Source organism: Bombina bombina, chromosome 6 (genome assembly GCF_027579735.1).
Source record: "Bombina bombina isolate aBomBom1 chromosome 6, aBomBom1.pri, whole genome shotgun sequence".
Taxonomy (NCBI): Eukaryota; Metazoa; Chordata; class Amphibia; order Anura; family Bombinatoridae; genus Bombina; species Bombina bombina.
In genome coordinates this window covers 1040499109-1040521493 of record NC_069504.1, presented here as the reverse complement: position 1 = coordinate 1040521493, position 22385 = coordinate 1040499109, and the positions used below count along the sequence as shown (strand labels likewise).

The following is a 22385-nucleotide window of genomic DNA, read 5'->3' as shown; positions in this document are numbered from 1 at the left end:
GTTGCACTACTTACCCCCTTCGCTGTGTGAGGTTCTGATGCCGTCTCTGACACACATTATCGTATGCTAGTTTCAAACACCTGAAAACTCATATCTTTCAGCCTTTATATCTTTTGTGTGCGCATTTTTTCAAAATATTTTTTAATGATGGTGTTATTATGAATGTAACTATACTTTGTAATGTATTTTTGATGTGTTTTGTGCAACTTTTGTGTTTTGAGAAAGTTAACCAGCGCTCTGAAGTCGCGGTAAGGATTCTAGCGTAAATCGCGATTGTGCTCAAGTGATCACGTTTACTTTCAACTCATAATAAAAGCAGTAAGCCCAATGAGCGCAAACCCTCGCAATATACCCCTTATTGCTCGGGCACAAACGTTAGCGCTCCTTTTGTAATCTAGCCCTTATTTTGTATACAAATTTTTAGAAATTAATTTCTGATACATACATAAAAAGTGTCTTCTGTTAATAACTACCTGTGTACTTTCTCTGAAACACTGCTTGTAGTGCATGTATGTTCACAGGGTATGTAATTATTAATCCAAACAAAGGTAAAATAGCTTTTATTAAGCAAAAGTTTTAAAAACAAACAGTACACATTCTGCAGTCACTGTCGGTCTCACAGATAAGGGTCCAAGCCTACGCATTTCATGCCATGTCATCGGCACTTCTTCAGGAAGAGGAGTAGCCATGAGAACACTGACCCAGAATGCAGCACTAAATGGCTGCTAGGAAACAAAAAGTAAACTGTGACCATCAGAGTGCAACTACTCACTGTGAAGCGGAGACTCAACCAAACTGAGGCTTTGACTTCCTTGTAACCTAGTTACCGGCCCCATCAAAGTACACTGAATTCTCAGGGTATTTTGTTAACATATTGTTTACTGGATTGTCAAATTAACTACCAGACATCCCCTGCCCATCCTATATACTTACATGTACATTTATCATTCATTTATAATTTTCTGTGCTTGAAAAAAATCTTTTTTTACAGTGGCTTCTGTCTCCAGTAGTTCTAATGAAAGCTTTAAGCTTGTGTTAATACCTGAATATCTGAACCCCCTCAATTAAGCTTAAAGGTGCATATATTTTGTGGAATAAATATATTCTATACTATATAAAAAAGCCAGAACGTCAGATTATCAAGTGAAGAATCACTGGTTGTAGAACCAAGTCCTTCAGCTGCGTGCAGTCTGTAACTGTTTGGTCATTCTACTCTGCATATTTATTGATTGCAAGAAAATACATTTTAATTACCTATATGCAGCCTCTGTTAAACATGCTGAAGAGATTAAAATCTAATGAGTCAAAATTTCACAAACCTGTCTCTAATCACTCTGTTAGTGTAATGGAACAATCCATTATTACAGTAAAAAGGACAAATAAAAATGAGCATATAGCTCTATGATATACACAATTTGAACTATAGGGAAAAAAGTTCTTCTTAACATTAGCTGTACACTGAATAGGCATCTGACGCACGTTCTAGGAACTGGATTTATTATGTGTGGGCACTGAGCACTTTCACAATGACTGAATGATGACTAAATATTTTCTATGATATAGATATTGTCCTCCGTGTGGTTTGCTGAATCTTCTAGGGTACCTCTTACTCCCATAGGTACTGAGCTGCAGAGAAATGAATTAGTATATTATATTACAAATATAATGTGTTTCTATCTATTTATGCACATATATGCAGACATAGAAGAGACTGTGAGGCATATAGATAGACAGACAAATATATACACAGTATATATATATATATATATATATATATATATATATGTACACAAACAGACAGACAGTAATAGATAGATAATTGACAGAGGAATAGATACAAGACAGATAGATAAGATAGATAGATAGATAGATAGATAGATAGATAGGTGATAGATAGATAGATAGATAGATAGATAGATAGATAAAGACACAGAGAAAGAGCATGCAATTTTAAACAATTTTCCAATTTACTTCTATAATCTAATTTGCTTCATTCTCTTGATATAATTAGTTGAAAAGCATATCTAAATAGATTCAGTAGCTGCTGATTGGTGGCTACACATAGATGCCTCATGTGATTGTCTCACCCATGTGTATTGCTATTTCTTCAACAAAGGATTTCTAAAGAATGAAGCAAATTAGATAATAGAAGTAAATTGCAATGTTGTTTAAAATTGCATTCTCTATCTGAATCATGAAACAACATTTTTGGGTTTGATGTCCCTTTAAAAAGTTCACTTGAACCCCTCAAATGCATTATAGCCCCATGATACAAACACCCTTAGAAAATAAAAATTAAAGCTTGTTACAGTGTCTGAATGTGTAGGCTATCAAGGAACACCCAGTAGGGACAAAACTATCACTTGCAAACAGTTACATTTAAAGGGATACTAAACCCAAATTTTTCTTTAATGATTCAGATAGAGTATGCAATTTTAAGCAACTTTCTAATTTACTCCTATTAGCAATTTTTCTTTGTTCTCTTGCTATCTTTATTTGAAAAAGCAGGAATCTAAGGTTAGGAGTCGGCACATTTTTGGTTCAGACCTGGGTAGTGCTTGCTGATTGGTGGCTACATTTAGCCACCAATTAGCAAGTGCTATCCAGGTGCTAAACCAAAAATGGGCCAGCTCTTAAGCTTACATTCCTGCTTTTTCAAATAAAGATAGCAAGAGAACAAAGAACAATTGATAATAGGAGTAAATTAGAAAGTTGCTTAAAATTGCATGCTCTTTCTGAGTCATGAAAGAAAAAAATTGGGTTTAGTATCCCTTTAAGACTTGCAGCGAGTGGTGGTTCCAAACTTAAACGTTGTGAGTGATTTATGGGCAGGGTCAGGGTGGGTTGAGATGGAACCGAGGGTGTACTGAGAGAGGCCCTGGACAACCATAGGATATTGGGGTGCAAAATAAAAGACCCCGTTCCATACCTTAGAACAGCCACTAATTATAGTACAAATTAAGTTTGCTGTCCTTTTAGTGTCACATTAATCTATGTTTTTCGCTGCATATGTCTGTACATACAATATCTCACCATTGTACTTCTATGCTATAATAATGGTAGCTATATTACACAGGCACTAGGTTTATTATCCATCTAAACCTAACCACCACCCCATATACACAGAGAAACTGGACAGCAATATATATAGTGTGATCATTATGTTTCTAGGGGAGTTTGAATTCTGTTTAGGGATGTCACGAATACCTCAGGATTTAGCTGCTAAGGGGTTAATTCTGTTTAGCCTGTGAGCTAAAAAAGATTTGTTTTTTAAGAAGAACTGTGTGTTTGTGTTTTCTTTGATGTGCCAGAACCCCTCATAAATAGTTTCTAAGACCCCTTTCTCCAAATGTTATTGTGTATGCATTGGGTCATAAATCCAGTCAACCTTTCAGTTCAGAGATACAACACAGTGCCTCAGTCCCAGAAACTGATAAGGTCAATAAAAGGACATTGGTACAATGTAGAGAAGTGTTTAAGACATATTATGCCATTAAATGAAGGGAAGTATGAGAACCCTGTCATATCTGGTATTAAACCGTTTCTCACAATGTAAGGAAGAGCGTGCCTGTCAGTCTATATGAAAATGGATGCATATAGCAGAAATTATATTGTGTTCTCTAAAGTCAGCCAAAGGTACTTAAAGTTTATTGACTGTTGTAAAATATAGGGGGTTTCCCAGGCCAGCCCCTGCTGAGTGGGTGAGGTCAGGCAACCTGATCTATTGAAAAAAAGGTATAAGGGTCTTGTGTTTTTACAATTAAATTGTCATTCTTACAAGGGAGGCTGTGACAACACAGAGTAAGGACCCAATTGCTTCATGCCATCTCTCTGGTAACAGATTCCAAAGACTAATAAAGTATTCAATCTGTTTTTCTCCTTTTTTATTTTAAAAACTGTTTGCTGTGTGTAATTGTATTTGTAACAACTTTTTATTAATAATGCATTGTGCATAATATTTTTGGCATAATAAATAATTCCTTTATTAAGTGTTGGCCTTTGTCTAATAATTGAACCACGTTACTGAAAGGGACTGGAGTATTACAACTGTATATTTTAGGTTATTTTCTGCTAAATTGTATTCTGAAAGTTAATGTGTAAGTCTGGGTTTTTTTCTTAGGATTTTCCCTTTAATAAATTATAAGTGGTGGCAGCTGAGATATTGTAATTAGTTTAGTGTGGGTGGCATTAAAGGGGAGTTTGGGGCATTTCTTTTACATCTAGTACAGACTGGAGAGTGTTGTTAACCCTTGCACCAACTGAACTAAATCACAAGCTTGTCTGGTGTGGCTAGATTGTGACATATTAGTGAGAGTAGAAGGGGTCTGATAACCCTTTCTGTGCCAAATAAGTGACTGGCGCAGGGTTGGATAACCCTGGTCATCACAAATTGGTGGGCAGTGGTGTAGATAATTTTTTTATTAGATTTTAGTGCTCGTGGATTTGCTAGTGTGAAAATCCCAGTACTAAAAGAAATTGTTTCTTACAATTTCCAAGGCTAAAACTCAGTGCATTATATAGTCACACATTGCAAACAGTCCCCTTCCCTATTCTCTGTTTTTCTTTGCTATTTTATTTTTACTATGGAGTTATATCAGCAACAAACGAAGGAAAGGTTGGCACTGTTATGCCAGGAGCGAGATATCCCATCCCGTGGAAAGAACAAAGATGGACTAATACAACTTCTTATCAAATATGATAACAGCCAGGCCACACCAGTTGAAGTCTCAGGAGAGGTGTCTGCAGCTGGGGGCAGCGATTTATCAGGATCTGAGGATTCATTGGACTGTTATTTGCAAACTGTTCTGAAACATATGGGCTCAGTGGATGCAAGTTTGTGCATGGAACTGATTACAAAATTTTATGAGAGACAGGCAGCTGTGGCTGAGAGACAGGTGGCTGTGGAAGCAGCTGAATGACAGGCTGAGAGAGAGTATCAGCTACAGCTTGTAGGGTTGGAGAGAGGGATGTCTCACCTGTTGTTAGTGAACCTAGAGACCCACCTGCTCCCAGAGTGCGTGCAGAGGATTTCCCCACTCTGGAGAAAGATGGCTATGTGGATGTATTCCTGCGTAGCTTTGAGAAAGTTTGCAGACAGTTCAAGCTGCCAAGGGAGCAGTGGCCCAAGTACCTTACCCCTGGTCTGAAAGGTCCTGCACTGGAGGCTTTTGCTGAACTACCCCCAGAGTTTGATCAGGACTATGATTCAATTAAAGCTGCACTGCAGAGGAAGTATAATCTTACTCCTGAGGTGTACAGGAAGAAATTCCGTTCTCTGGAGAAAAGTTTGTCAGAGAGCTATACTGCAGCTGTTGGGAACTTGATGACATCCTTTAAACAGTGGGTCAGAGGGCTAAAAGTTGCCAATATCGAAGAGCTGGAAGATCTGATAGTGAAGGAGCAATTTATGCAGCTGTGCCCAGCAGAAGTTCAAGAATGGATTTTGGATCGTAAACCCATAACAGCATTAGAAGCTGGTGAGGTGGCTGATTTTTACACAGCCAACAGGTCACCAAGGAATGGGAGAAAATCCTTTGCTAAGGGGGGATCCACCTGGAAAGGAGCTGCTGCATGACCCCCCTTCACAAAACCTGCTGTGCCTTTGTCTAGTGTGTCTGCTCTCTCTGAGAAAGGAGGGGTGAGTGCTGCACCTGGGCAGGGGGATACCCGCATGTGTTTTGCTTGCAACAAAGTGGACCCAGAGAAGATTAACTTGGAGTAATCAGCTGGAGGGGGTACTCCCTCAGAAGTACCAGCATCTGTTTTGTTTGTTACACGTCCAGAGGAAAGCAACCAGGAGAACTTGCAACCTGTAATCGTCGGAACTAAGGTAAAACTTAGGCTTCGGGACACAGGCACAGCAGTGACTCTTGTGCGTCCAGGGCTGGTGCACTCTAAGGACATTATTCCTGGTAGGACTGTAGCAGTTAAAGGAATTGGGGGAATGAAACTTGCAGTGCCTATGACACGAGTATATCTTGATTGGGGAGTGGGGAGAGGTTTAAGAAATGTGGGGGTATCTGAAAATATTCCTAATGACGTTTTACTGGGGTACTGATCTGGGTAGATTGTTATCTCTTTATGTGCCTAACAATTCTACATGTGACCTAGTGACATTAGCTGCAAACCCTTATGTGAAAAGGGCTGTGTGTAAAAATGCTCAGAGATATTATGACCAGGAGGGAGGACAGAGTGCATGTGTGCAAAGTGCTGTGCCTGAACTGGGGTTGTCTGTGCTGAGATGTGAATCTGTAAGAGGAGAGACTGACTGGGAAGAGCGACGGTTAGATGGTGTGTGTCTTCCTGTAGTTAAACCAGCAGTATCTGCAGAATTAAAGTAAACTGTACAGTGTGAAACTGATGGGGGAGAAAGGCAAATAGACTGTGTGGGTCTGTCTGTGCCTGAACCGAGTTTAACTGTACAGGGAGAAACTGTCTGTGAGAGGAGGCAAATGAGTGGTGAGTGTCTGTCTGTGATTGAATCAGTGGATTCTATAGAAGGAGGCGAGACTGATGGGGGCGAGAATGACTGGGTGACTGGGCCGCTGGATGATGTGTGCCAGTCTGTGCAAGGACCAATTGAGTCCCCTGTGGAAAGACAGGATATATGGGATAAATGGCAGAATGAAGATGTGTGCTTGTCTGCACCAGTATCAGAAGGATACCAAATGTTGTGTGAGGATGTGAAGTGGCAGACTGACTGTGAGAGAGAGCAGGTTGAAAAGGTAGCCCACTCTACGATAGAAGCAGCAGAGCCACATATTTCAGAGTGTGTGGGGGAGGAGGGTACAGGATACCTTTTGAGGGATCCCCAGAGTGAGTGTGAAAGATTGTGGGTGACAGAGACCCCAGTAACCTCAGCTGTGACCTATAAACAGACTGCACAGACTAGGGAGCAGAGACTGACACAGACTGCAGACACAGGGGGTAGGAGTACAGAGAAGTGTATTTTCACTGCCCCACAGTGCCATTCAACAGATACACTAATAGGTGTGCAGAATCAGATTCCCCAGCAGGGCCAGCAGCTAGGTCCCACAGTGGAAAAGAGGGGGGCCATTAGTCAACCTCCTAAAAACCCTAACAGAGTGCAGGAGTACAGGAATTCTACTCCAGTGGGAGGGCAAGAGCCCTGGGTAGTTACGCAGCAACTGACAGCACACAATATGTTCAGAGAGAACACAATATGTAGCAAGACCCTAGGCTCAACAGACACCTCTGTAACAGGGGATGATGTGTTATTCAGGGATAAGATGCCAGCCTTATTAGGGAAGGTACCTGCAAAACCCAGAGATGCTAATGTCATATCCCTACAAAAACAGTTGCAGGATTTTACTGCCAGAGAGGGAGTGTATGAGATGGACCAAAATGTTCTTGTACTAACACCCATGAGGCAGAAAAAACTACAGGCTGCATGGGAGGGTCCCTGCAATATATTAAATCAGCTGGGTAGAGTGAATAGTGTGTCATTTTTAGATGTATGGCATCCTGATGGCAAAACTCCTATGTGCAATTTGTCTGGCAATGGCGTTATCACCGCAAGGGGAAGCTCCCTTTGATACGCATGTAGCCACCCACTTTTGTGTCTCTCTTATTGGGGGAGGTGTCACGAATAACTCAGGATTTAGCTGCTAAGGGGTTAATTCTGTTTAGCCTGTGAGCTAAAAAAGATTTGTTTTTCAAGAAGAATTGTGTGTTTGTGTTTTCTTTGATGTGCCAGAACCCCTGATAAATAGTTCTAAGACCCCTTTCTCCAAATGTTATTGTGTATGCATTGGTTCATAAATCCAGTCAACCTGTCAGTTCAGAGATACAACACAGTGCCTCAGTCCCAGAAACTGATAAGGTCAATAAAAGGACATTGGTACAGTGTAGAGAAGTGTTTAAGACATATTATGGCTTTAAATGAAGGGAAGTATGAGAACCCTGTCATATCTGGTATTAAACCGTTTCTCACAATGTAAGGAAGAGCGTGCCTGTCAGTCTATATGAAAATGGATGCATATAGCAGAAATTATATTGTGTTCTCTAAAGTCAGCCAAAGGTACTTAAAGTTTATTGACTGTTGTAAAATATAGGGGTTTCCCAGGCCAGCCCCTGCTGAGTGGGTGAGGTCAGGCAACCTGATCTATTGAAAAAAAGGTATAAGGGTCTTGTGTTTTTACAATTAAATTGTCATTCTTACAAGGGAGGCTGTGACAACACAGAGTAAGGACCCAATTGCTTCATGCCATCTCTCTGGTAACAGATTCCAAAGACTAATAAAGTATTCAATCTGTTTTTCTCCTTTTTTATTTTAAAAACTGTTTGCTGTGTGTAATTGTATTTGTAACAACTTTTTATTAATAATGCATTGTGCATAATATTTTTGGCATAAGAAATAATTCCTTTATTAAGTGTTGGCCTTTGTCTAATAATTGAACCACGTTACTGAAAGGGACTGGAGTATTAGAACTGTATATTTTAGGTTATTTTCTGCTAAATTGTATTCTGAAAGTTAATGTGTAATTCTGTTTTTTTTTTCTTAGGATTTTCCCTTTAATAAATTATAAGTGGTGGCAGCTGAGATATTGTAGTTAGTTTAATTTGGATGGCATTAAAGGGGAGTTTTGGGCATTTCTTTTATGTCTAGTACAGACTGGAGAGTGTTGTTAACCCTTGCACCAACTGAACTAAATCACAAGCTTGTCTGGTGTGGCTAGATTGTGACATATTAGTGAGAGTAGAAGGGGTCTGATAACCCTTTCTGTGCCAAATAAGTGACTGGCGTGGGTTAGATAACCCTGGTTGTCACAAGGAAGTTTTTAGTTTTTATTGCTTAAGCAAGTTGGCAAGTCCAGTTTGTAAGATAAGTGTGATTTAGGTCATGGTGGCAATGGAGTGCTTAGTTTCAATTATCTTATGTCCTGTATGCACAGACTGGTTCTATTTCTCTCTTTGCTTCAATTATTTCACATATTTATGTTGCAAAGTAATATCCTTGGGTCAAATAGTAAAAAATTATGTTTTGATACTTAAAGGGACATTAAACACTTTGAGATGGTAATATAAAATGATAAATTGTATATAATAAAACAACTCTGCAATATACTTTCATTATTTATTTTGTCCTCTTTGCCTGTAATTCCATTTTGAAAATATGAGCTTTTCAGTTCCTGTTAGAAACGGAAGTGCAGAACACTGTTAAATCCAGCACAACCATTGGCTGCACACTCTAGTGACCTATTTATAACTGACCCTAATTGGCCACAGCAGAGAAGGTAACACAAGTTACATCATGGCAGCTCCCAGTGTTTTATAGACATTAAAACTTTACACTTATTTTGTCACTTTTTAAACAACTAATGAAACTTTAAAAAATACATCTACATGTTAGTCATCGACTAATCTTTTCTTTGAATGCATCATTCTATCTAGCATGTATTTAGTGCTTAATGTCCCTTTAAAGTAATATTGCAAAAGTGTTCCCAAGGTTATAATTTTTGCCTGCTTTAGTGTATTAAATTGTTTACAAATAACTAATTTACATGGATTATGTTATTTAAAAATGGCTGATTTTGCCCATTGATATCACCACCCATATTGAAAATATTAATATTTTGTATGCTCTGTAGAAAAACTATCGCCTAGATTTAGAGTTCTGCGGCCAAAGGGGTGTGTTAGCTACGCGTGCTTTTTTGGGGGGTAGGGCATTTTTTTTATTTTGGGGGGCTTTGTAATTTTATTAGGGGGCTTAGAGTAGGTGTAATTAGTTTAAAATTGTTGTAATATTTTTCTAATGTTTGTAAATATTTTTTTATTTTTTTGTAACTTAGTTCTTTTTTATTTTTGTACTTTAGTTAGTTTATTTAATTGAAGTTATTTGTAGGTATTGTATTTAATTAATGTATTGATAGTGTAGTGTTAGGTTTAATTGTAGGTAATTGTAGGTATTTAATTTAATTTATTTATTGATAGTGTAGTGTTAGGTTTAATTGTAACTTAGGTTAGGATTTATTTTACAGGTAATTTTGTAATTATTTGAACTATTTTAGCTATTAAATAGTTCTTAACTATTTAATAGCTTTTGTACCTGGTTAAAATAAATACAAAGTTACCTGTAAAATAAATATAAATCCTAAAATAGCTATAATATAATTATAATTTATATTGTAGCTATATTAGGGTTTATTTTACAGGTAAGTATTTAGCTTTAAATAGGAATAATTTATTTAATAAGAGTTAATTTATTTCGTTAGATTTAAATTATATTTAACTTAGGGGGGTGTTAGGGTTAGGCTTAGATTTAGCTTTAGGGGTTAATCCATTTATTACAGTAGCGGCGAGATTCGGTCGGCAGATTAGGGGTTAATAATTGAAGTTAGGTGTCGGCGATGTTAGGGAGGGCAGATTAGGGGTTAATACTATTTATTATAGGGTTATTGAGGCGGATTAGGGGTTAATAACTTTATTATAGTAGCGGTGCGGTCCGCTCGGCAGATTAGGGGTTAATAAGTGTAGGCAGGTGGAAGCGACGTTGAGGGGGGCAGATTAGGGTTTAATAAATATAATATAGGGGTCGGCGGTGTTAGGAGCAGCAGATTAGGGGTACATAGGGATAATGTAGGTAGCGGCGGTTTACGGAGCGGCAGATTAGGGGTTAATTATTGTAGGTAGCTGGCGGCGACGTTGTGGGGGGCAGGTTAGGGGTTAATAAATATAATATAGGGGTCGGCGGTGTTAGGGGCAGCAGATTAGGGGTACATAAGTATAACGTAGGTGGCGGTCAGCAGATTAGGGGTTAAAAAAATGTAATCGAGTGGCGGCAATGTGGGGGGACCTCGGTTTAGGGGTACATAGGTAGTTTATGGGTGTTAGTGTACTTTAGAGCACAGTAGTTAAGAGCTTTATAAACCGGCGTTAGCCCAGAAAGCTCTTAACTACTGACTTTTTTCTGCGGCTGGAGTTTTGTCGTTAGAATTCTAACGCTCACTTCAGACACAACTCTAAATACCGGCGTTAGAAAGATCCCATTGAAAAGATAGAATACGCAATAGACGTAAGGGGATCTGCGGTATGGAAAAGTCGCGGCTGGAAAGTGAGCGTTAGACCCTTTAATGAATGACTCTAAATACCGGCGGTAGCCCAAAACCAGCGTTAGGAGCCTCTAACGCTGGTTTTGACGGCTACCGCCCAACTCTAAATCTAGGCCTTTGTAAACCTTAAATTTAAATAGCTATTCATTTATTCATTTTAGGTAGGTATATATATATATATATATATATATATATAACATTTTACTGCTGCTCTTTTATATGCATGCTAGAAAATATCTGAGCAAAGTATTGTGCGGATGATAACCACAAATTTCCATCTGCCATTAAGAGGTTAAAATACAATAAAGTTTTTTGTTTTTTTAATGAATATTTCTGTGCTGAAAAAAAGGTGTTTTTTTTTGTTTTTTTTGCTTATTATGGGGTGTGTCACTGTCAACCAATAGAGAGCTACGGGAGTTTTTTCCTTTCAACCATAGACCTTCTATTCCAAAAAACAGTTTTCACTAACAAGCACATTTCTTCTTAATGTAAAATTTACATTTTTATTGTAAAATATACAATGTCGACGTAAGTAAATAATTACCTTCTAGGTGTTTCCTTTTTCCTTTTACGGTATTTATCTGAAGAAAATAACAGAAAAATTCATGATAAACTACAATATAACTACAAAACCACAATATAACAATTCATGATAAACTAAGTATAAACATTATTAGTTAGTGCACAAAATCTGCTAGTTTCTCCAGTTTTCACATTCTTCTTTCCTATTTTACACTCATATTTGAAAACGAGAGAAATCTCAATGTATTCTTCCTGGTAAAATATTTTATAAATACTGTAAATAAAATAAATATTGTTCAAATTTATTGTTTGTCATTTTTAAACATATACCGCTACACTATTTAAAGGGATACAAATTCAGATAGAACATACAATTTTAAAATACTTTCTAATTTACTTCTATCATTAAATTTGCTTCATTATCTCGGTATTTTTTGTTTCATTTGCACCCCTGGGAGCTAGCTGAACACATTGGGTGAGCCAATGAGAAGAGGAATATAAGGGTAGTCACCAATCAGCAGCTAGCTGCCAGTAGTGCATTACTTTTCCTGAGCCTACCTAGGTATGCTTTTCAACAAAGGATACCAAGAGAATTATAAGAATTAGATAACAGAATTAGAAAGGGAAGTTGTTTAAAACTGCATGCTATATCTGAATCATGAAGGTTTAATTTTGACTGTCCCTTTAATACAGAGACTTGGAAGACCTGCTGACTCTACAGTTTCAAATAATACTTAAATTACTGATTGCAAATGAATAAATGGTCCAATAATGTTTGTGGCTGTTTGTGTATCAGACAAATTACCAAATTGGGATAAATTGCTAAAATTTGCATTTATCTGAAGCGGAATTTACATCTCTAGCCCATTTAATACAATCATTAAAATGTTAAAGGGACACTGTACCCAATTTTTTTCTTTCATGATTCAGATAGAGCATGTAATTTTAAGCAACTTTCTAATTTACTCCTATTATCAATTTTTCTTCATTCTCTTGGTATCTTTATTTGAAAAACATAATTTATGTAAGAACTTACCTGATAAATTAATTTCTTTCATATTAGCATGAGCTAGTGACGTATGGGATATACATTCCTACCAGGAGGGGCAAAGTTTCCCAAACCTCAAAATACCTATAAATACACCCCTCACCACACCCACAAATCAGTTTAACGCATAACCAAGAAGTGGGGTGATAAGACAAAAGTGCGAAAGCATAAAAAATAAGGAATTGGAATAATTGTGCTTTATACAAAAAAATCATAACCACCACAAAAAAGGGTGGGCCTCATGGACTCTTGCTAATATGAAAGAAATGAATTTATCAGGTAAGTTCTTACATAAATTATGTTTTCTTTCATGTAATTAGCAAGAGTCCATGAGCTAGTGACGTATGGGATAATAAATACCCAAGATGTGGATCTTCCACGCAAGAGTCACTAGAGAGGGAGGGATAAAATAAAGACAGCCAATTCCGCTGAAAATAATCCACACCCAAAATAAAGTTTAAATCTTATAATGAAAAAAACTGAAATTATAAGCAGAAGAATCAAAGTGAAACAGCTGCCTGAAGTACTTTTCTACCAAAAACTGCTTCAGAAGAAGAAAACACATCAAAATGGTAGAATTTAGTAAAAGTATGCAAAGAAGACCAAGTTGCTGCTTTGCAAATCTGATCAACCGAAGCTTCATTCCTAAACGCCCAGGAAGTAGAAACTGACCTAGTAGAATGAGCTGTAATCCTTTGAGGCGGAGTTTTACCCGACTCGACATAAGCATGATGAATCAAAGACTTTAACCAAGACGCCAAAGAAATGGCAGAGGCCTTCTGACCTTTCCTAGAACCGGAAAAGATAACAAATAGACTAGAAGTCTTTCGGAAATTTTTAGTAGCTTCAACATAATATTTCAAAGCTCTAACTACATCCAAAGAATGCAACGATCTTTCCTTAGAATTCTTAGGAATAGGACACAATGAAGGAACCACAATTTCTCTACTAATGTTGTTAGAATTCACAACCTTAGGTAAAAATTTAAAAGAAGTTCGCAACACCGCCTTATCCTGATGAAAAATCAGAAAAGGAGACTCACAAGAAAGAGCAGATAATTCAGAAACTCTTCTAGCAGAAGAGATGGCCAAAAGAAACAAAACTTTCCAAGAAAGTGATTTAATGTCCAGCGAATGCATAGGTTCAAACGGAGGAGCTTGAAGAGCCCCCAGAACCAAATTCAAACTCCAAGGAGGAGAAATTGACTTAATAACAGGTTTTATACGAACCAAAGCTTGTACAAAACAATGAATATCAGGAAGACTAGCAATCTTTCTGTGAAAAAGAACAGAAAGAGCAGAGATTTGTCCTTTCAAGGAACTTGCAGACAAACCTTTATCCAAACCATCCTGAAGAAACTGTAGAATTCTAGGAATTCTAAAAGAATGCCAAGAAAAATGATGAGAAAAACACCAAGAAATGTAAATCTTCCAGACTCGATAATATATCTTCCTAGATACAGATTTACGAGCCTGTAACATAGTATTAATCAGAGAGTCAGAGAAACCTCTATGACTGAGAATCAAGCGTTCAATATCCATACCTTCAAATTTAAGGATTTGAGATCCTGATGGAAAAAAAGGACCTTGTGATAGAAGGTCTGGTCTTAGCGGAAGAGTCCACGGTTGGCAAGTGGCCATCTGGACAAGATCCGCATACCAAAACCTGTGAGGCCATGCTGGAGCCACCAGCAGAACAAACAAGCACTCCTTTAGAATCTTGGAAATTACTCTTGGAAGAAGAACTAGAGGCGGAAAGATATAGGCAGGATGATACTTCCAAGGAAGTGACAATGCATCCACTGCCTCCGCCTGAGGATCCCTGGATCTGGACAGATACCTGGGAAGCTTCTTGTTTAGATGAGAAGCCATCAGATCTATTTCTGGAAGTCCCCATATTTGAACAATCTGAAGAAATACCTCAGGGTGAAGAGACCAGTCGCCCGGATGTAACGTTTGGTGACTGAGATAATCCGCTTCCCAATTGTCTATACCTGGGATATGAACCGCAGAAATTAGACAGGAGCTGGATTCCGCCCATACCAGAATTCGAGATACTTCTTTCATAGCCAGAGGACTGTGAGTCCCTCCTTGATGATTGACATATGCCACAGTTGTGACATTGTCCGTCTGAAAACAAATGAACGACTCTCTCTTTAGAAGAGGCCATGACTGAAGAGCTCTGAAAATTGCACGGAGTTCCAAAATATTGATTGGTAATCTCACCTCCTGAGATTCCCAAACCCCTTGTGCTGTCAGAGACCCCCAAACAGCTCCCCAACCTGTCAGACTTGCATCTGTTGAAATCACAGTCCAGGTTGGAAGAACAAAAGAAGCCCCCTGAACTAAACGATGGTGGTCTGTCCACCACGTCAGAGAGTGTCGTACAATCGGTTTTAAAGATATTAATTGAGATATCTTTGTATAATCCCTGCACCACTGGTTCAGCATACAGAGCTGAAGAGGTCGCATGTGAAAACGAGCAAAGGGGACCGCGTCCAATGCAGCAGTCATAAGACCTAGAATTTCCATGCATAAGGCTACCGAAAGGAAAGATTGAGACTGAAGGTTTCGACAAGCTGAAACCAATTTCAGACGTCTCTTGTCCGTCAGAGACAGAGTCAAGGACACTGAATCTATCAGGAAACCGAAAAAGGTTACCCTTGTCTGAGGAATCAACAAACTTTTTGGTAAATTGATCCTCCAACCATGTTCTAGAAGAAACAATACTCATAAAAGACTGGAAAGGTTCTTTCTAGTGAAAATGAGCAAAGGGAATTGAATCCAATGCTGTGGCCATAAGACCTAAAACTTCTATGCATATATAGCAACTGAAGGAAATAATAGAGACTAAAGATACCGACAGACGGAACCCAATAGAATTATCCCTTGTCTGATAGAGACAAAGACAGTGACACAAACTATCTGGAAACCTAAAAAAGGTGACCCTTGTGTGAGGAATCAAGAGCTTTCGAAAAAAAGATCCTCTAACTATGTCCTGAAGAGCAAGTGAATCATATGAGATTCCGCCTCCTCAGAAAATAATCTGAATGAAAACAGAAAAAAGAAAATATGCATTTATTGTATCTAATGAAAACAAATAATGCTATTAATGACCATAAAAAGGCAAAATAGTTTGAATAAAACTCCAAACCCGGTTCCTAAAAAAAGGAACTGGAAGAAATACCCCAGAAGATTCCAGGTCTGAGCAGCGCTTGAACCCCATGGGTGCCCAGCCATGCTTCAACAGTACCCAAAATATATAGGACAGAAACACACTTAAAGAAAGTGTTAGCCTTACTGGAATAAAATCAAAGAAATTTGGACAAAATAGAACCAAATAAATTTCAAAGAAGTCTTAACCTGCCCTTTACCACCAAGCTGGAATACGGCACGTACATCGCAATATTAGGGAGCTGATTTCGAACCCCAATTATAAACATGTTACTTGGGAAAGAACTCAGGAATTCGTTAATAAGAACAACCAAACTAGTATAAGCTTTAAGTTTTAGTCTTAGAACTCAATCTTGAAGCCCAGAGTAACAGTTAAGAATTGAATCCAATTATAAAACAAATAATTGATTATCTTAGAACAAAAGAAATATGGATTTTTTTTATTTTTTTTTAAAATCACAAAATTCTTCTAGCTAAAAAAGCTAAAGACATAGATTAACCCTCATTTGCGAAAATATTCAATAAAATGAAGGCACAAATGAAATTATTAGCATGATAGTCCAGTTTAAAGGAGCAGTCAATACAGTGGACTTGCATAATCAATAAATGCAAAACAACAAGACAAATGCAACAGCACCTAGTCTAGTAAATGTTGTCCCTTAACAATGCTAAAATAAATCATAATCTGATACTTGATCTTAAAGTAAACAGAAAAAATGAAGCAATTGCAATATCCAAATAAATCACAGGACCAAGAAAAGTACCTGAAACGAAATAATTTTCCATAAATAAGATACAACTATCTAAAGGAAAATAAATACTATTTTGCTATAGAAACAATAGCATAATTAGTAGAAGTAGAGATAGCCCCAATAAATTGGAGAACCCTCCAAATTGAATTTAACTGCTGGCAAAGAATATAGTTTAAAACCTTTGAAGAAGGAATAAAAGAAAATTCTCAGCCTATTCCATTCCCTAGAATGGGGATTTGGAAAGAAAACCTCTGAAAACACAGAAGAAATAAATAGGCAGAAATAGTGTCAGCTAGTCTTAAAGAACTAGTTACCTTAATATCCAAAATAATCAACACCTTTTCAACAAAGAACAAATGTACTTTAATAATAGAAAAATAATAAAAAAGTAGATTTGTTAGTGTCAATATCTGATGAAGAAAATTTCTGAAAGAGAAAAAACATCATCAGAGAAGGATAAATCAGTATGTTGTTGGTCATTTGAAACTTCAATAAATAAAAAAAGAAGTGAAAAATACCTAAAAATTTTATTAGAAGGCACGAAGTCAGACAAAGCCTTTAAAATAGAATCAGAAATTTTTTTTTTATAAATCTTCTAAATATTTCTTGTACATAAGATGTAAGAATGGAAATATATAAAGCATAAATACTAATGGATTCAGCATGTAAAAGTATATCATAATAACTTATTACAAACCATAGCTAAAGATAAACATTTATAACATTTAAAATAAATGAACTTAGCTTTGGTAGAACTGAAACTCAGTTAAGTGGTTTCTGATTCAGGGTCAAGCTGAGACATCTTGCAATATGTAATAGAAAAAACAACATATAAAGCAAAAATGATCAAATTCCTTAAATGACAGTTTCAGGAATGGGAAAAAAATGCCAATGAACAAGCTTCTAGCAACCAGAAGCAATAAATAATGAGACTTAAATATTGTGGAGACAACAATGACGCTCACATTTTTTGGCGCAAAAACATCAAAAAAATGACGCAACTTCAGGCGACACGTATGACGCCGGAAATGACAAGAAAATTTTTGCGCCAAGAAAGTCCGCGCCAAGAATGACGCAATAAAATGAAGCATTTTCAGCCCCCGCAAGCCTAACAGCCCACAGGAAAAAAGTCAAATTTTAAGGTAAGAAAAAAATTGATTTATTCATATGCATTATCCCAAATATGAAACTGACTGTCTGAAATAAGGAACGTTGAACATCCTGAATCAAGGCAAATAAATGTTTAAACACATATATTTAGAACTTTATATAAAAGTGCCCAACCATAGCTTAGAGTGTCACAGAAAATAAGACTTACTTACCCCAGGACACTCATCTACATGTAGTAGAAAGCCAAACCAGTACTGAAATGAGAATCAGTAGAGGTAATGGTATATATAAGAGTATATCGTCGATCTGAAAAGGGAGGTAAGAGATGAATCTCTACGACCGATAACAGAGAACCTATGAAATAGACCCCGTAGAAGGAGATCATTGAATTCAAATAGGCAATACTCTCTTCACATCCCTCTGACATTCACTGCACACTGAGAGGAAAACCGGGCTCCAGCCTGCTGCGAAGCGCATATCAACGTAGAATCTAGCACAAACTTACTTCACCACCTCCACAGGAGGCAAAGTTTGTAAAACTGAATTGTGGGTGTGGTGAGGGGTGTATTTATAGGCATTTTGAGGTTTGGGAAACTTTGCCCCTCCTGGTAGGAATGTATATCCCATACGTCACTAGCTCATGGACTCTTGCTAATTACATGAAAGAAATCAAGAATTTAAGTTTAGATGCCGGCCCATTTTTGGTGAACAACCTGGGTTGTCCTTGCTGATTGGACAGCACCAATAAACAACTGCTGTCCATGGTTCTGAACCACAAATTGGCTGGCTCCTTAGCTTAGATGCCTTCTTTTTCAAATAAAGAAAGCAAGAGAACAAAAAAAAATTGATAATAGGAGTAAATTAGAAAGTTGCTTAAAATTGCTTGCTGTATATGAATCACAAAAGAAAAAAATTTGGTTCAGTGTCCCTTTAATTTATTGTTCCAATGAAGAAATTTTTAATTGATCACATCATGTATAAACTTTCAGCTAGATTACGAGTTTTGCGTTATGAGTGAAAAAGCATCATTATGCTTCATAACAATGCTTTATCCCTAACGCACACCTTTTTGGCCGTCACGCAACGTCAGTACTGCACTTTTAAAAAATCAGTTTTCAATGGGACTTCCAAAGCGCCGGTATTACAAGTATTTGCCGTGAGGCCAAAAAGTGAGCGGTACACCGCGGATGACAACATCCGTAAAGCCATCTAAAATCAGCAGTTATGAGTTTTACGCTACAAAGCCGTAACATAAAACTCATAACTAAAGTGCTACAAAGTACACTAACACCCATAAACTACCTATTAACCTCTAAACCGAGGCCCTCCCGCATCGCAAATACTAAAATAAAATTATTAACCCCTAATCTGCCGCTCCGGAAATCGCCGCCAAATGTATTAACCCCTATTCTGCCGCTCCCCAACATCGTCACCCCTATACTAAACTAATTAACCCCTAATCTGCCATCCGCCAATACTAATAATAAACCACTAAACCGCAAGCCCCCACAACGAAATATACAAAAATAAACTATTAACCCCTAAACCTCTGGCCTCCAACATCACTACATAAATATATTAACCCCTAAACCCTAATCCTAATGTAACCCTAAGGCTAACACCCCTAACTTAAATATAATTAAAATAAAACTTACAATTATTACCTAAATAATTCCTATTTAAAACTAAATACTTACCTATAAAATAAAACCTAAGCTAGCTACAAAATAAATAATAGTTACATTGTAGCTAGCTTAGGTTTTATTTTTATTTCACAGCTAAGTTTGTCTTTATTTTAACTAGGTAGACTAGTTATTAACTATTTACGAACTACCTAGGGCAACTTGGGCAATGTAAAAGAGCTAAATGCCCTTTTAAGGGCAATGCCCATCCAAGTGCCATTTTCAGGGCAATGTTTAGCTTAGGTTTATTTAGATAGGGTTTTTATTTGGGGGATTTGGTTGTGTGGGTGGTGGGTTTTACTGTTGGGGGGTTGTTTGTATTTTTTTTAACAGGTAAAAGAGCTGATTTCTTCCTTTTAGGGCCATTGGGAGTTAAGTGTAGGCTAGGTTTTTTGTTTTGTTTTTTTGCGGGGGTGGGGGGTTATTTTGATAGGGCTATTAGATTAGTAGTAATTCGTTTTTATTTTTGATAAAAAAAAATTTTTTTTTTTGTAATTTAGAGTTTATTTTTTTTTTTGTAATTTAGAAAATTGTATTTTAATAATTTAATTTATTTTATTGTAATGCTAGGTTTTAGTGTAAGGCAGGTTAGGTTTTATTTTACAGGTAAATTTGTATTTATTTTAGCTAGGTAGTTAGTAAATAGTTAACAACTATTTACTAACTAGTCTACCTAGTTAAAATAAATACAAACTTACCTGTGAAATAAAAATAAAACCTAAGCTAGCTAGAACGTAACTATTAGTAATTTTGTAGCTAGCTTAGGTTTTATTTTATAGGTAAGTTTGTGTGTAGTTTTAAATAGGAATTATTTAGGTAGTAATTGTAAGGTTTATTAAGATTTATTTTAATTATATTTAAGTTAGGGGGAGTTAGGGTTAGGGTTATGTTAGGGTTAGGGTTACGTTAGGGTTAGGGGTTAATATATTTATTTAGTGTTAGTGATGTTGGAGGCCAGAGGTTTAGGGGTTAATAACTTTAGTATAGTGGCGGCAACATTGGGGGCGTCAGATTAGGGGTTAATAACTGTAATGTAGGTGGCGGCGATGTCAGGGGCGGCAGATTAGGGGTTAATAACTGTAATTAAGGTGGTGGTGATGTTAGGGGCAGCAGATTAGGGGTGTTTAGACTTGGGGTTTATGTTAGGGTGTTAGGTTTAAACATAACTTTTTCTTTCCCCATAGTCATCAATGTGGCTGCGTTACGGAGCTTTTTTTTTGCAGACTCTCCCCATTGATGTCTATGGGGAAATCATGCACAAGCACGTCAAAGCAGGGCTTGTATTTGGGTGAGGTATGGAGCTCAACGCCACCATATCGCCCGAGCAAGCCTGCTTTTTGTAAAGTTGTATTAGCAGCGCTATAGGGAGGTGAATTAATGCTGCTTTTGTGGCGCTCGTTAATTTCCCTATAGCGATCAAAACTCGTAATCTAGCTGTTTATTTGTTGACTGAAAAAACTGCATTTACACAAACAGTATCAGGTAGTATCACCAATATAGAATTCAGTTGCCATCATATTTATCCTTTTCTTGTATGAAGGTCCATTAAAATACTTGTAAACCCTCTTGAAAAGCTTACAATACCCCTGTTTCTTACAATTTTTTTTTTTTAGATGTTTAACTGGATCTTGCTGAAATATTGGTTTAACTAATTCAAACAACAGTTCTCTTAAAAATGTACTTAATTCTCATAGTATTCTTTGTTAAAGAGATTTCTAGGTAAGTGCATATTTCTGGAGCTGGGCATGATAGGAAACACTGCTACCACCTAGAGCTCTTGCACATAGTATAGTTATAACATTGATGGCACATATTGCTCCAATCACGTGCACGCTCATACAACTTCCTACCTGCTATTCAACAAAGGATACCAAAAGAACATGATAATAGAAGTAAACTGGAAAGTTTTTATTTTTTTAATTTTACACTCTGGGGGATATTTATCAAACGTCTGGCGGACCTGATCCGACAGTGCGGATCAGGTCCGCCAGACCTCGCTGAATGCGGAGAGCAATACGCTCTCCGCATTCTGCATTGCATCAGCAGCTCTTGTGAGCTGCTGGTGCAATGCCGCCCCTTGCAGATTCGCGGCCAATCAGCCAGCAGGGAGGTGTCAATAAACCCGATCGTTGAATTGTGGCGATGTCTGTCCGCCTGCTCAGAGCAGACGGACAGGGTTATGGAGCAGCAGGCTCACCAGAAACACGGGCCCTCAAGCTCCATCCGGAGCTTGACAAATGGGCCCCTCTATCTGACTCATTAACCCCTTAATGACCGAGGACGTACGCCATACGTCCTCAGAAAAAATGCAGTTAACGCCTGAGGACGTATGGCGTACGTCCTCGGTTTGGAAAGCAGCTGGAAGCGATCCTCATCGCTTCCAGCTGCTTTCCGGTTATTGCAGGATGCCTCAATATCGAGGCATCCTGCAATAACAATTTGTACCCCTCCGGTGCAGAGAGAGCCACTCTGTGGCCCTCTCTACACCGGACATCGATGGCCGCAATCGTTGGTTGGTGGGAGCTGCAGTGGGAGGCGGGTGGGCGGCCATCGATGGCTTCAGAGACACAGAGGAAGGCGGGATCGGGGGCGGGAGAGTCAGGGGCGCACACAGACACGCGCAAGTGCAAGGGGGATCGGCGGGCAGGCGCGTGCACGGGGAGGGAGCGGGTGGGAACCGCTTACACTACAGAAAAAATCCTATATAAGTGGGAGGAAGAGGGGGAATAAATGCCCCCAAAAAGTAATCTAAGGGATCTGGGAGGGGGTGGGGGTAGGGGTTGGTTGTGGGGAAGCTACACTACAGAAAAATGTAAAAAAATAAAATAAAAAAGAGAACAAATATTGTTAACTGGGTACTGGCAGACAGCTGCCAGTACCCAAGATGGCCCCCAATAAGGCAGAGGGGGGGGGGGTTAGAGAGCTGTTTTTGGGGGGATCAGGGAGGTTGGGGGCTAAGGGGGGATCCTACAAAGTAGCATATGTAAATATGCTAAAGATGTATTTTATTTTATTAAAACTTTTAT

At 37.9% G+C, this 22385-nt stretch overlaps 1 protein-coding gene across 2 annotated transcripts in view; it reads right to left on the bottom strand.

Annotated features, from left to right (window-relative positions):
* Positions 1-544: 544 nt before the first annotated feature.
* Positions 545-22385, bottom strand: part of LOC128664104 (hepatitis A virus cellular receptor 1 homolog) — a 168120-nt gene continuing 146279 nt past the window's right edge. For both annotated transcript variants that reach the window (XM_053718793.1, XM_053718794.1), the window contains 2 exons: positions 11617-11653; positions 545-1626 (listed from right to left, as the gene is read on the bottom strand). In XM_053718793.1, the coding sequence (XP_053574768.1) occupies positions 1542-1626; positions 11617-11653 (122 nt within the window). In that variant the 3' untranslated portion in view covers positions 545-1541. The remainder of the gene's footprint in view (positions 1627-11616; positions 11654-22385) is intronic.